The following is a 14,824-nucleotide window of genomic DNA, read 5'->3' as shown; positions in this document are numbered from 1 at the left end:
CCCCTCGAAATTGCCATGTCCAGACATGACCTGCCATCAGATGATAATTTAATTCACTGTGTTCCCTAGCAAGCCATTTCCCCAGGTCAGGGATAAGTCTTCTGATCCAGCTTACTTTAACAGTAGCCCTCTAGCTCTCACTCCAACATCAAATAACAGACATCTGGCGTCCACCTTACTCACTCCCACAAACCGTTCCGTTCTCTCCGAGATGAGTAAGTTCATGTGAACCCCAGAAAGAAAACATGCAGCATCATATGAAAGTGTCCAATAACCCGTAACAACTCCTAGTAATGCTCTTCGGTGGACCCTCCAAAAGACTGTTGAGATTTTGCTGGATGTTAATTGTCCTGCCCCAAGCCGGCGCCATGTACAGAAGAACCGAGGCTACGGCTGATATGATTACTCTTCATTTGGCCGAGCCAGGAGCAGCCCGCGAAGACAAAAGTCTATTTAAGGCGTCCACTGACCTTTCCACCTTATTACAGACTTCTATGATGTGTTCGCCAAATCTGCATGCTCTATCTATTGTTACACCATGGTATTTGACCTTATCCCTCCAATGCAACAGCTGGTCACCAATTCTCAGTTCTATTGGCCCCACCTTGCATCTTCCACTTAGGGTTATGAACTCACATTTGTTAACCGCCACTTTCAGTCCGTGTGTTTGCATCCACTGGTCAATTAAAGATAAAACAGAATTGCTCCTTGCCTGTATTTCCTCTTTTGTTCTTCCACTGACAAGGACCACAAGGTCATCGGTGTATGCAATAGTCTCCCCGTCCATGCTGGCAGATGGAAGTTCAACATGCTATTATAAAACACGTTCCAAAGCATCTCAAATATCTGAAACTGGTAGCCGTCTTGTTGTGTATCAGCTGTGGCCCACCTATCCTGTAGATAATCTCCAACCTGCCTGCACAGGTAATTACTAATGCCCTTCTCTCTCAATGACTCCATAATGGATCCCTACGGTATGGAACCAAATGCATTTTTTACATCTAGAAAAATCATCGTTGGTATATTCCTTGTTCTCCATGTGCCCTCTATTTCTCTTGGAGCCCAGTTTATCACTCTTGAGATCGCCAGGGTGGTCAACTTTCCCTTAGAGAAGCCGTACTGGTTTGAGTGAATACCCACCCCAGTTTTTAGTTCATCTATTAATCTTACTGCCAGTATCCTTTCCACCACTTTGGCCATGGTATTTAACAGTCAAATAGGACAATATTCTGCTGGCCGACCAGCTGGTCCATCCTTGGGGAGGAAGACCACCTGTGCCTCCTTCCAGCAAACCATGAAGGAGCCACTCTCCAGACCACTATCAACCACATCCGTGACTTCACACGGTATTTATCTCACAAGGCTTTTAAGGATCAGTGCAGGAATCCCATCAGGTCTAGGACTCCACTTGTCACCCAGTCTACCAATTACCCAGGTCAACTTATCCATCGTGAATCTACGAGTCCTGTGGTCTGTCTATGTCTTGTTCCCGACAGGGAAAAAGTTTCTTGACCTCTCTTATTGCACTCTCCTTCGTAAGTACGGGCAAGCTTCTTCCTAGCTTCTTTGTTACTATGATACACCTGCCCCCAGGGATTGCAATCCAGGTCTGCACATAAATCCAACCATTTTCTGCGTTTCTCTGTCTTTATTTCATAATTGAGTATCTTTCTGCTGTCTTTGTAATGGTGCATTGCAATGAGGCACTCTTCCCTGCCTGATCTTCTGAGGCAGTGCATAGTTGTCTTTCATGCTGTATATCCTGGCGCAACTGGACAATCGCAGATTCCACCAGTAGGGTGACCTGTATGCTCCCCGTCCAATTGAGTTCTTGCCTATTTCTTGTTTTATAGTGACCTGCAGGGCTTCAGGAGTCAACTAAATGCCATCATTGACAGCTCTGGACACGATTGTGGATACTATTTTGATTTGTCTGTAAGTCAGCCTTGGGAGCAGTCCCTGATCTCTTCTTTTGAATGATCTGTCTCTAATCTCCAGCCAGGTTGCCAGATGATCATTGGCAAAGTTATACCAGAGTACACACCAATCAGACAGGTGCAGGTCCGATCCGCCATCCAAGATTGTCAAATTTAGGATTGAAGCGTGACTTCTAGCCTCGAACGTGGGGAGTGGTATCATTTATACAATTTAAACTACTGACTACCATCAAGTCCTTCAGTAACTCACCCCTACAATTAGTGCATCCACTACCTGTTGCCACTGATTTACAATTGAAGTCTTCCAGCAGTATTGTCTTCTAGGTTGATCTAGTTATTATCTCATGGAGATCATCTATGAAGGCCTGATACTTGGCGAGTGCACAGTTTGAGAAGACATATGCTCCTATTACCACCACATCTACCAACTCCAACAACACAATGCCATCTCTCCTTTACAGGAATTGCCAAGAAATCTGTCCATTGATGTCTTGGATAGCTACATCAACTCTTCTGTCTGCACATCAGTCGCTTCCTGCGACTACATACCTATTGGGCTCAGTTGCCACAATGAAATCAGCCCCACGCCTGCCTCTCTCATTTTTCCTCTTTAGTCTCCGGTAACTACCGTTTAGATAATTCTTCAGAGGATGAATGAGGATGATATGTATGAGTATAAATGAAGTGTAGTCTTGTACATTCTCAGTTCGACCATTCCTGAGATGTGTGGTTAATTGAAACCCAACCACCAAAGAACACCGGTATCCACAATCTAGTATTCAAGTCCGTGTAAAAATAACTGCCTAATTTTAATTGTCCCATGCCTGCCTAATATTAATTAAAATTAAAATTTGAATTTTTTTTCAGGTAAAATGTATTCCCCTGAAAATCAAATAAAATTTTCGACAGCAGGGAGTAAGGAAGATGTATCCCCCAAAGATCAAATAAAAATTTCAGGGGAGCCAAAATTTGGAAGGGGGTCAAAGGATGGGAATGGGCAAGATTCGCCCAGAACCGGAAGGATTTTGAAATTGGGGGAAGGGTTCAGAAGATATGAATGTTTAAAGATTCCCCCTTATACAGGGTGTCCCATATAAAACGCAACCCATCAATCACTCATCCATGAAATTTCAAGTCAAGCTTACTCCCCTACTTGTTACTGAAATGGACCCGTCCAACATCTGAACATCACGGCGACACAGTAGAACACTACCGATAGTAACAACAATGAAATCATAACGTTCAGTGTATTGCTAGAGACAAGATGGTGTTTTCGCTAGATGAACGTGTTTTCATTGTTGAGTTGTACTTCAGTACGAAATCAGTGGTTGCAATGCAAGATTTGTTTTGCCATAAGTACCCAGATAAACCAGCTCCTAACAAAACATCAGTATTAAGGTTAGTTGCAAAATTTAGAGAGACTGGTTCTGTTAATAACAAGGAACACAAAAGTCAGTGTTGAATACAGATACAGTCACTGAAATCAAAGACCGATTACTCGCCTCACCAAATAAATCGATCAGACGTTTGTCTGCTGTAATTAATTTGTCTAAATCAACTGTTCATTGGGTGACCAAACAATTACAATTACGACCTTCTCGCATTCAAACGGTTCATCAACTTCTTGAGCCCAACAAAGAAAAACGGCTACAATATTGTCAATGGTTCCGTCGATTTCTTAATTAATGTTATGGATTCGTTATTTTTCACAGATGGAGCACGGTTTCATTTGGATGGCTACGTAAACAGCCAAAACAGTAGAATTTGGAGTGCTGAAAATCCCCACGTTTATCACGAAAAACAATTACACCCGCACAAGTTGGGAGTGTGGTGCGCAATATCGCGGAAGAAAATAATCGGTCCTATTTTTTTCGAGTACACCATTAATGGAGAACGATATCAGGATATTCTATTTCAGTTTAGTGCACTCTTGGAAGAGGAAGACAGACACTGCTGGCTACAACATGACGGTGCGACATCGCACTACGCAGGTTCAACTTCTGATTTCGCTGAGGAAGTCTTTGGTTATCGTGTTATTGGTCGAGGGTTGTGGACACCAAGATCTCCAGATTTGACTGCGGCGGATTTTTTTCTATGGGGTTACCTCAAAGACAAAGCCTACAGAACACTTGAACAATTGAAAGTCAATATTGAACAAGCTGTATTAAATATCCAGCCACAAACTTTTAAAAAAGTTGCAAGAAACGCTGTAAAAATAATTGAAGCTTGTATTCAAGAAGATGGCGGCCACTTCCAATGTTTACTCTAAATGTAAGGTAATGGATGGTAATAATAAAAATTACATTTACATTTACACATGCCTTTTTATTATTTCAATACCTACCAATATAAGGTTGGGTTGCGTTTTATATGGGACACCCTGTAGCTGTAGCACATAGAATAATTCACAGTACTCACTGAGAACAAGGAAAATTTTATAAGTTCTTGTTTACCAGTTGTGTTGTGACGTGATCTATGTGAATTCACCTGTCCAAAGACTTAGAAAAATTCTGTTCCACTCTGTAGGTTATGTAAAACTCTACTCAATGCTTTCTTATGGGAATAAAACTGTTCTGTGAAAAAAATGTAAAAAATGGTATTAATCCATGACCAAAACTCAAAATTTTACAGACACGTCCAGAACTCACTAACCAACAATACCTATACCCATGAATCAATAAAAAACACCAATAACTGTACAAAAAACACTTTAATCGCAGAGCGAAAATACACGTCAATTCAATGTGGAATCTCCAAATGGACTAATTAGGTAGGTTAATACTTTAAAATAAACAGATATTAAGATGATTTTATGAAGAGAGAAGTATTCTGTAAAATCTTATAAAAAGAATCTGCCTCTATTTGTCTAGGTTAATGGATCATACTTTATGGCATAATTCTGGATTACTTCTTAAATTAGTAAAAAATAAGGCATATGTAATAACTGAAGGAAAGCAAAGAAAAGCCTAATTAAATAAAAACTTACTTCTAATATTTCTTTCAGGATATTTCCTTCAATTGCAGGAGACTCATGAGCCGTCTTGACATATAAAGAAATAACCATTTGTAGAGCACGTTCACCAAATGGCACATAATTCATTACAACCCATTCATTCTGAAATGAGAGAGAAAATTAATCATTACATATTTTAAAAATACTAAGGCATTTTTAATTTTAATCCTTTAAAAATATAATTCAAACTTGGTCCATCATTATAAAAATTATATACCTATGTAAACATTTTTACATTAACTTCTATGTTTATTAAAAAATTTGCTTTTTTGTGTAATAAGAGGAAATAAATCTAAATTTTGGTGACTACTCATTCGTAAAATAATAAAAAAAAAACATTATCATCCTTATATCCATTTACCCAACACAGTTAATTTATTTATATTAAAATTATTAAACTCATATTCAGAAGGAAAAGGAGTCTTTTAATGTTTAATTCTCAGTATTACATTGTTGATAATTATACTAACAATTAAAAGAAGCTATATAAAAAACTACAACTGATCAGTATTAAAAATTTCTTATCACATGAATTTTTTTTTGATGGCGAAAAATTTGTGTTAACATTGCCCAGAATAAAACATTTTAAGAAAAAAATACTAGGCTAAAAACTAAAAACTTAAACAAAAACTTATAAATAATATCACATCTAAAATATCTCTTAAAAAACATTTAAAATTAATATCAGTCGTAAACATAAAATTAAAATAAATGTAAACATACAAAATATAAAGTTAAATTAAAAATAAACAGAATTTAACAAAGTCTGAGAGGGGTGTAAAGGGTTCCTTCTCAGATAACAGAAAGATTAAGGGTCTAATATAAAAACCTTAACTAATATAAAAACTAAGTCTACATTAAAAACAAAAATATAAAAAATAACCTAAAACTTACAACTAATAACAAAGATAAAATATCACTAAAATCTTTAAATATCATTAAAAACTTACAGCAGGTATCTTAATAAGATAAATTTATTTAAAAGAAACACAAAAGTAAAATTTAATGAAGTGCAAGAGAGGTGTAAAGAGAGAAGTTCAGATTGCAAAAAAAACAAAAAAACTTAAAAATCATAGCAATTAAAGGGAAAAGAAAAACAACTACATTAAAATAAAACTCTTCAACACCAAAACTAAATATATACACCACAACATTAAATTTTGTGTAAAATATTAACACTTTGTAAAACTAGCAACACCCAGTCTAAAACTTCCCTTATTATTGCCCAGGATTTGATGAATGTTTCTGGACAATTTAAATTTATGACACAAGGCTGTGTAACATATGCAATCCACAAGGATGTGGCACACAGTCAAGCAGCAGTTGCATCATATGCATAGTCATGCATTTTCTGCTGACAGGAGGTACCCATGATCCTGATATGTCCTAACCGCAATCAACAGAGGTCCACTTCCTCAAGATGAATTTTTCTTGAGTCCCATGACAACACAGAATCATTAATGCGCTAGAGTTTGTTATCTAGTGTAGTCATCCAGTCACCTTGACACTTTGCTCGAAAAGAGTGTTTTATGCATTTAATAAAGCTGGAAGCAACAAGAGTGGTGAAGGAAGGCTGACTATTTGTGTCTTTGGCAGTAGAATTTGCATATTCATTACCTGGAATTCCCACATGGCTAGGAATCCAGTAGAAACTCACTTGTGTGTTGTGGTTCAACTCGGCAATTGCATTATGATTTCAGTGACAATAGGGTGTCCAGAGTACAACTCTTCCAAAGCATGGAGTGCACTACACAAGTCGCTACAAATAAGAATATGTTAGTATTTTTGGTTAATGATATTCAGAACCTTACTGATAGCCTAAAGTTCAACAGTAATGACACTTGTAACACCAGGTAGACCAAATATATAGGTTCTGTCTTTAACTACAAATGTGCATCCTATGGTATTATTCTGTTTTGATCCATCAGTTTAATACTATTGCATCTGGATTTGTCTGGAAAATAGTAAAACATGTGCTGAAAGACAAGAGGAGCTGTTGATTATTTTATTGTGTATAGTAAGGTCAAAATTAAATTTGATAGGGTTGATTGGCCTATAGGGCTGATCGTTCTATAGGTTTGTTGAAGGATATGAACATGGATAAATTGGAAAAATAGAAAGTGTATTAATATTTAAAAGATGTAGTAAACACTAGGTATGAATACCCATACGTGCTGTATAATGGTCCTCATACCTACGTAAATGAGGATTTGCAAGGACTACATTAAAATTTGGGTGATTCAGATGTGCTTTAAGATGAGCAATGTAGAATGCTAAATGCTGGTCCCATCTACCCCAAACTGATGGCTCACTACAGTCAACAAGTATGCTTATGACAGGGCTTGATCTAAAGGCATCTGTAGCAAGATGGAGGAAAGCATAATGTACAGCATCCAGCATTTTAAGCATTGTATGACGTGCTGAAGAGTAGGCGACACAACCATAATCTAAATGGGAACAAACTAAGTAATAATAAAAATGGAACATACTTGACTCCCCAATTGGTGTTGCTCAAGACACGCAGCATATCTACAAGTTAGAAACATTTCGTTTTTAACCTTTTGATGTGTTTGACCCCTGTAAGATGGCTATCAAAAAACATCAGCAGAGATAGCAATTTGCTCTCCATTGAGAGACTTGTGAAATAGAAGGGTTCTACAGGCGAGAAAAGACTACACATTTTGTTTTCTTAGGAGAAAAGGTGAAGCCGGTAACCTTGGACCAAGCTCCAAAGTGAGATATAGTGTTCTGAAGTAGTCTCTCTGCTGTGGCTGTTGAACAAGACGTAATACATATGGCAAAATCATCAACAAATAAAGAACATGAAACAGCTGTATGCATACATTTAGTAATACTGCTGATAGCTATAGCAAACAAGGTGATACTTAATACACTTCCTTGAGGCACTCCATTCTCTAAGGTGACACTACTCGATAAAAAATTTCCAGCACAAACACAGAAAGTTTGGTAATTTAAGAAACCGCTAATAAAAGCAAGCATATTGCCCTTGACTACCCATTCTTTAAGGGTGTTTAGAATACCATGTTGCCAGGCTGTATCATACGCCTTCCTGATATAAAAGAAGATAATGACACGGCAGTGGCAGAATAGGTAAGCGTTTTGAATAACTGCTTCCACTGACACTAAATGGTCAATGGAAGATTATCCTTGGCGGAAACCAAACTGTTCTGGAGAAAAAAAGGCCATGTCTCTCTAAGTTCCATGTAAGCCTGCGGTTCACCATTCTCTCCACCACTTTGCATAAAATATCTGTCAAGGAGATAGAGCGGCAGCTTGCAGGGACATGCTTTGTCTTTATCAGGTTTAAGTACTGGTATGACAATGGCTTCTGACCAGACAGGTGGGAAGACTTGTGTGGAGAATAAACCATTATAAATACATAATAGGTGTTGTAGTGCCCAATTAGGAAAGTGTGACAGCATACAGAGACGAATGTTGTAGGTACAAGGGAGGTGTCTCGTGAGTTTTTTAGTGGGCAAGGCAACTAACTCATTGAATGCAAATGGAGGATTTTATTCACCAACCGAATCACTAGTGTTTAACGATAATACTTCCATCTCTATCTTGTACCTCTGAAATTCATTAGTGTATGATGAAGTGAGAGACACAGAACAGAAACAAAATTCTTATTAACGGAAAAAAAATTATATTAATGAACAAAAATTTTTTAAAGAGGGTGAATTATTTAAATATGTTTTAAATATAAACAAAAAGAGATAATAGATATAAATAATTAAAATATAATTTATCCTTATAACTTGGTTTCAATTAATTTCATTTTACTCCACCAGAGTAGATTTTACATTTTAATTCAGTATACTGATAATATCCGTACAGTTATGACTGTTATTTTATTATAATCTTGACCTTATTTTGTAATATTTTAATTCTTCTGACAATGGTTTAAGAACCAAAAGATCTTGAGATTTTATATTTTAATTACTGGTAAGCTGGATTTATAAATTTTATTTATTTTTATTTTATTAGAACATATCAGCGGAAACCATGTTTAAGAAATTTGTAATTATATATATAGAATTACAGATAGATATATTAAAAATTATTTGTAGGTAATCTGGTTTTTCTTTTCAGAATTTTTAATTTTAAAAAATCCCAATGTCCTGCGGTCGAGCAGTTCCTCAACCATATATATTTTAGTATATGAGGTGATGCAGGAGGAGATTTTGAAGAATGGGAAGTCGCAGATGACATCCCTGAGGGGGTTGTGTGCGGCCTCCCTTAACAGGAAGCTTATTAGATAGTTTACTGCCAGCTGTGTGTACTCCTGTCTGCAGAGGTAAAAATGGGGACTTTCAGAGGGATCGCACTGTTGGTTTCACTAGCTGCAACTAAGGACTTCTTTTCATCTTAGTTAGCTCTGAAATAGTGGCTGTAAGTAAAGCAACTTGATCAGACAACATCTGAACAAGTTTCTTAGCTCATTGCAGGATCCGCACTGCTGACTGATTACCTGAATTTGTAGGACTTTTTTTGTTGTAGCGGTGACAAAGATATATCTGGTTTAACAGGTTCCATAAGTTAAGTGTCTTTTTATATTCTCTTTGAGCCAGAAAAGATAGCTTCTGCTTGGTACAGATTCTGAGAATTGCCTGTTCTTTTTTAAACATTGGGCAATCTCAGGAGCGAGCTGTATGTGAACTACTGTAGTTCACACATTTTTCATCTTCTTCGCAGTTAGTGTCATTGTGGCCTTCCTTAGCACATTTATTTCTACAAAATCTTTGGGACGAAGATCATTAGCCATTTCAGTGACATACATATCCAAAAGATATCAGCAAAAAATTACTCCCTGGCTGCTATTTAGAGTTTACACACTTATTTTTATACCGCCCATATTAGTGAGATGCAAGAGAGATCAATTCTGCTTGTCGTTAAATGTTTTGATCAGAATCGATCATTCTCGTAACTTTCTGATGTTCTTCGAGGAACCACCTGAACCTGTTACAACTTTGTTAATCAGGAAAGGTGAGACCTTCCTGATTATTTTGAAAAACAACAAATCGAATATTTTTATAATTTACATTTAATGCATCAAAATTTAATGCACTATATTCTGCATGACTATTATCCACATCAGACAAAGCTGATCAAGGCCTTTTTACTAAACAGTTTTTGGTGGTTTTTTCAAATGGACCACCAACCATCATAGAATTTATTTGTGGACTTGAAATTTTGGTTCCACGAGTACTGGCAATATAACGGACACCTCCAGCAGAGGGTACACGTACTGGAGCTAGAATAAATATAATTGGGTTCACCCAGGTGCCCAGAGAACATAATTCAAGACTCACTATGTAAAACCACTCACCCATTGGCACAATAGTTTCCACCTTGGAGTGTGTTTCATAAGATGTTGCAACACCATCGAGTGTAAATGTAAGAAGAAATAGTAAAGGTGTTGTTGAGTAGTTCTGTAAGGGTATATGTTGTAATTGGTGTAGTGTATGTGTAAAGCGTAAAATGTTGTGCAGCTGAGTGTGCAGTGAGAAGAAAAGCTAAAGAGGTTAGGGACTTTGGGGACGCCAACCTCCAAAGTCTTAAAGAATGACTCCCCGTTGGGAGTATTACTGAGATTAAATTACCATTATTAAATAATAGAAATTATTTAATAGTAATTAAATTACCATTATTATTATTAATAGCAGGATTAATGATTTACTGTCCAGCACAATCACATTTTTCTGTAAATAATATGGGATGAAATGATCAAACTAATATCAAACAGTTAACAATAAATTTCATTGGAAATAGATAGCAGAGAGAACAATAAACAGCATTATTGAAATCTTGAATTCATACTTTAGGTAGATTTCATAAGAAAGCTACCCATTGTAATGTGTACCATGATTTGACTTCAGGAAAATTTTTGCATATCTTCACATTTCACATCACCCAGGCCCCAAAACCATGTCAGCTCAAAAGTTTATATATACATTTATATATATAGTAATATTTTTTTGAATGTTACCATATACACACCTAACATAATATCGGCGGACAGACATGGTAGCAGCTCAGATGTCAGCGGGAGCACAGTACACGTACACGTACACGCTGGTACAAACTTGCAGTTCTCTCAACATAGCGGCGCTATGGCCCCACCACTCTCAGGCTCCAGTAAAAGAGCGTGCATAAGAGTGAATTTTCAATTCATTGTCGACCACCACCTGGAGAAGACCAAGAAGAAGAAGATGGGAGAAGACCAAGAAGAAGAAGATGGAAGAAGACAGAAGTTCCCTGGCCGCCTCAACATGGGATCTCCCGGCAGATGCCAACATCCCCACCAGAGCCAGCAGGCCTGGCCGGCGCACCAAGGGAGCTGCTGGATGCAGACGCTATCTTCCCGCTCCATCTTGCTGAGCTTGAATCACCCTGGCTGGCGGACTCAGCAGCAGGAGCCGGCCCAGCATGGGGTCGCTCAGGGAAAATTGCCTCGGCCGTGCCGGCAAAAGATGACCGAACCCAACCCGACACTGTGGGGCTCTGGGAACTCTGTTACACTGTAGTGGGGACCCAACTGCCAGTGAGGGGAAGCTTGGTCTGATTTCAGTGGTTGAGACGCAACTCCCTGACTACAGCCAAATCAACTTTGCTAGAGACCAGCTTCTGGACCCAACAGCTCTTCTCAAAGCTAATGCAAAAAACAACCCTTTTCAGGGCTACTACAAAGTTTTAAATTACAATGAACTGTCAAAGCCAATTGATGACAATAGCCCTTCTCAAGACTATTATAAGGTTACATAGTGCCAAAAAGCCATTCAGCAACAATATATATATTTCACTTTCTTGTGGACACAATATCTGCCATAATTTTGCGCCAATCACTTTCAAACTGTTCTTTAAAAATAACTCGTCCCAAAATCTCGGTTGATTTCGTTAACAGCCAAAATCGGACCATGAGGGTGGAAATATGGGGGGCTTTTTCGAAAAAACAAAATGTTGCTATAACTTTCTTATTAAGTAAAATATCTAATTCATTTAAAGTTCCTACTATTCTTTGGTTAAGAGCCTAAAATGTATCTAATTAAAGTTTTTTGAATCACCAACCATTGGCCCAAGGAATGGAAAAAATGGGGTTTTGAAGATAAAAAAAAATCATACCTCCCTTAATAAGCACAGTATTGAATCGGTTTAAAGTGGTTGTTAATCCTCCAAACATTAACTAAAACTTTTGTCTGAAACAATTTTTGATATGACCAACCCTTACGGCAAGGGATGACCGAAACTTTGCTGGAATTGTAAGATGGGGCTTTTCAAATGCTAAACATGTGAAACATTTTTTATGTGCAACCATTGTCGTATTGAGTAAATTTGAAGTTTTTCTTAACTTTAAGGTGGAAATCTCTTTTATCCCCTACTTAGCGCCGATGAAATCAACCTACGCCTTCCGGCATGCCGAAAGGGATTTTTTTTTTATACGAAAGTAAATATAATTTGATACTTTAAAAATTATAAGAAGAGAGATTAGGTCAGTTTAATGGCCACAATCTTTAGCAACAATTTGTTTCACTACAAAAGCACAATGTGCCAGTTATTTATGTGATGGGTAATAAGACATAATCATGCTGAAAATAGCAGTATTAGCATTCATAATTAGTTAAGTGTGCACAGAATTTATAATCAAAGCTTCTGATATACACATAATTTTTCACTTTTATAAAAAAAATACAGGTTTTGCAATTTCATTTCTAAAAATAGTATACCATACTGTGTTTTAATTTTCAATTAAAAGCAGAGCCTCATGTAAGTTGTTTTCTAAAAATTACATGACCACTGTGCTTCAGTTTGTTTTGTTTAAAATAAATTAAAAAAAGAGCTCCAAAAAAACAACTTCTTCGCAATAATCCTAAGAGTTAGTTACATGTGTTACTAAGAACTAACTGTGAGCTTGTAAATGAACATGTAATGAATAATATTCAAAAAATTGATAGCTGTGATATACAGTGAGGATTAAATGCCAATAGCAGAGAAAAAATTTAACAGTGAAACCGGAAACCATGAATGGCTAGAAATCCTAGGCATATTTATCTTTCTATTAAAAAAAAAATTATAACATGTTTTCAATAAATATAAAAAAAAGAAAAGTAGAATATAATACCATATGATAACAAGGCATGTAAGGTGTCCTCTGAAGGCTTTAAATTTATATGTTTAAACTAAAAGCAAAGTAATTAATTTAATTGACAGCGAAGCTATGTTTTAATAAAAATGCCATCAAAATATATAAAAAATGCTACACTGTACAAAATATTTAAACTAAAAATCTCTATACCACATAAAAAATAAAATTACTGTACATAGTATAAACTGTACAATAAAAATGCTTATGATAATCATAAAATTGGACTAGCTATATAGTTACATCACAGAATCCATAAAGGATAATAAAAGAAAAAGTACACTTTATATAATAGTTCAGTAATATATCAAACAAGCATTAAAAATAAATATCCAACATTTTAATATGTTAAACCTAACTAAAAAATTGTATTTCGGTAGTGTTAGACAAAGTTTGCTCTATCATAAATTTGAAATTCATCTATCATATAACACAGCATATTATAACTCATCTAACACATTATCACAGTCTTCAAATTATAAACGTCCTCATTTTAAAGATAAATAAAAAAATATTATATATATATATATATATATATATATATATATATATATTGTCACCGAATGGCTTTGACGGCTTGTTGTAATTTCTAACCTTGTGGTAGCCCTGAAAAGGACCGTTTTTTGCGTTAGCTCTGAGAAGAGCTGCTGGGTCTGGAAGCTGGTCTCCGGTGAAGTCGACTTGGCTGTAGTCAGAGAGTTGCGACTCGTCCATTGAAATCAGATCAGCCCTCCCCTCAGCAGCAGTTGGGTCCCCACTACAGTGTGGCAGTGGTGTCCCCCAGAACCCCACAGTGTTGGGTCGGCGTTGGTTGTCTTTCACTGGTGCAGCTGAGGCGATTCTCAGTGAGCAATCCCATGCTGGGCTGGCTCTTGCTGCTGGGTCTGCCAACCAGGGTGATTGAAACCCAGTAAGCTGGAACAGGAAGGTAGCATCCATGCACTTCCAGCAGCTCCCTTGGCAGGCTGGCTGCTCCAGCAGGGATATTGGTGTCCACCGAGAGATCCCATGCTGAGGTGGCCAGGGAACTTCTTCTGTCTTCTTCCATCTTCCTCTTTTTCTTTGTCTTCTCCAGGTGGTGGTTAACCATGAATTAAAAATTCACTCTCGTGCATGCTCTTTTATTGGAGCTTGAGAATGGCGGGGTTGCAGCGTCGCTATGGTGGGTGAACTGCTTGGTCATCTGCGCAGTGGGAGTGATGCTTGTGCCAGCACATATGTATACTTTGCTCCCTTTGAAATCTGAGCTGTTGTCGTTGTCATCTGCCAATATTAAGTTATGCATATACATGGTAACAAGATCTAGGTGGCCATTTTACTGGTCCATTTTGACCAATCCATTGCTTACCAGTGATTCCCAAACTGTGCGCTGCGACTCTTCACATGGGCACTGTGAAATATTGTGAAAGCTTCATAAAAAAATTGAACCAAGACATTTATAATTAATAATTAATGTTAATAAAGTAAAAAAAATGATGAAGATAAATGAGTTTTATTTATTTTTATCTCTTACTTACGAGTAGTCATACTTTTACTTAGGATAGGGCGCCACAGAAAAATATTAATTGAAAAAGGGCGCCGTGACTTGGAAAAGTTTGGGAACCACTAGCTTACTAAATGGATTGGTCATTTAGTAAACAATAGATTGGTTATTTAATGATTCATCACATCATAGCAAGTAGGTGTGTCATCATTGAAAAACCACATCTGCAC

At 37.0% G+C, this 14,824-nt stretch overlaps 1 protein-coding gene across 4 annotated transcripts in view; it reads right to left on the bottom strand.

Moving 5' to 3' along the window:
- The window catches only part of mon2 (Mon2 homolog, regulator of endosome-to-Golgi trafficking), a 195,224-nt gene that overhangs the window by 27,073 nt on the left and 153,327 nt on the right, over window positions 1-14,824 (bottom strand). For all 4 annotated transcript variants that reach the window (XM_075362346.1, XM_075362343.1, XM_075362344.1 and 1 more), the window contains one exon: window positions 4,924-5,052. In XM_075362346.1, coding sequence (XP_075218461.1) covers window positions 4,924-5,052 — 129 coding nt within the window. The remainder of the gene's footprint in view (window positions 1-4,923; window positions 5,053-14,824) is intronic.

The sequence above is a fragment of the Lycorma delicatula genome, chromosome 4 (genome assembly GCF_047948215.1).
Source record: "Lycorma delicatula isolate Av1 chromosome 4, ASM4794821v1, whole genome shotgun sequence".
Taxonomy (NCBI): Eukaryota; Metazoa; Arthropoda; class Insecta; order Hemiptera; family Fulgoridae; genus Lycorma; species Lycorma delicatula.
The sequence above is the reverse complement of the archived record's forward strand: the minus strand, read 5'-3'. Positions and strand labels throughout refer to the sequence as shown.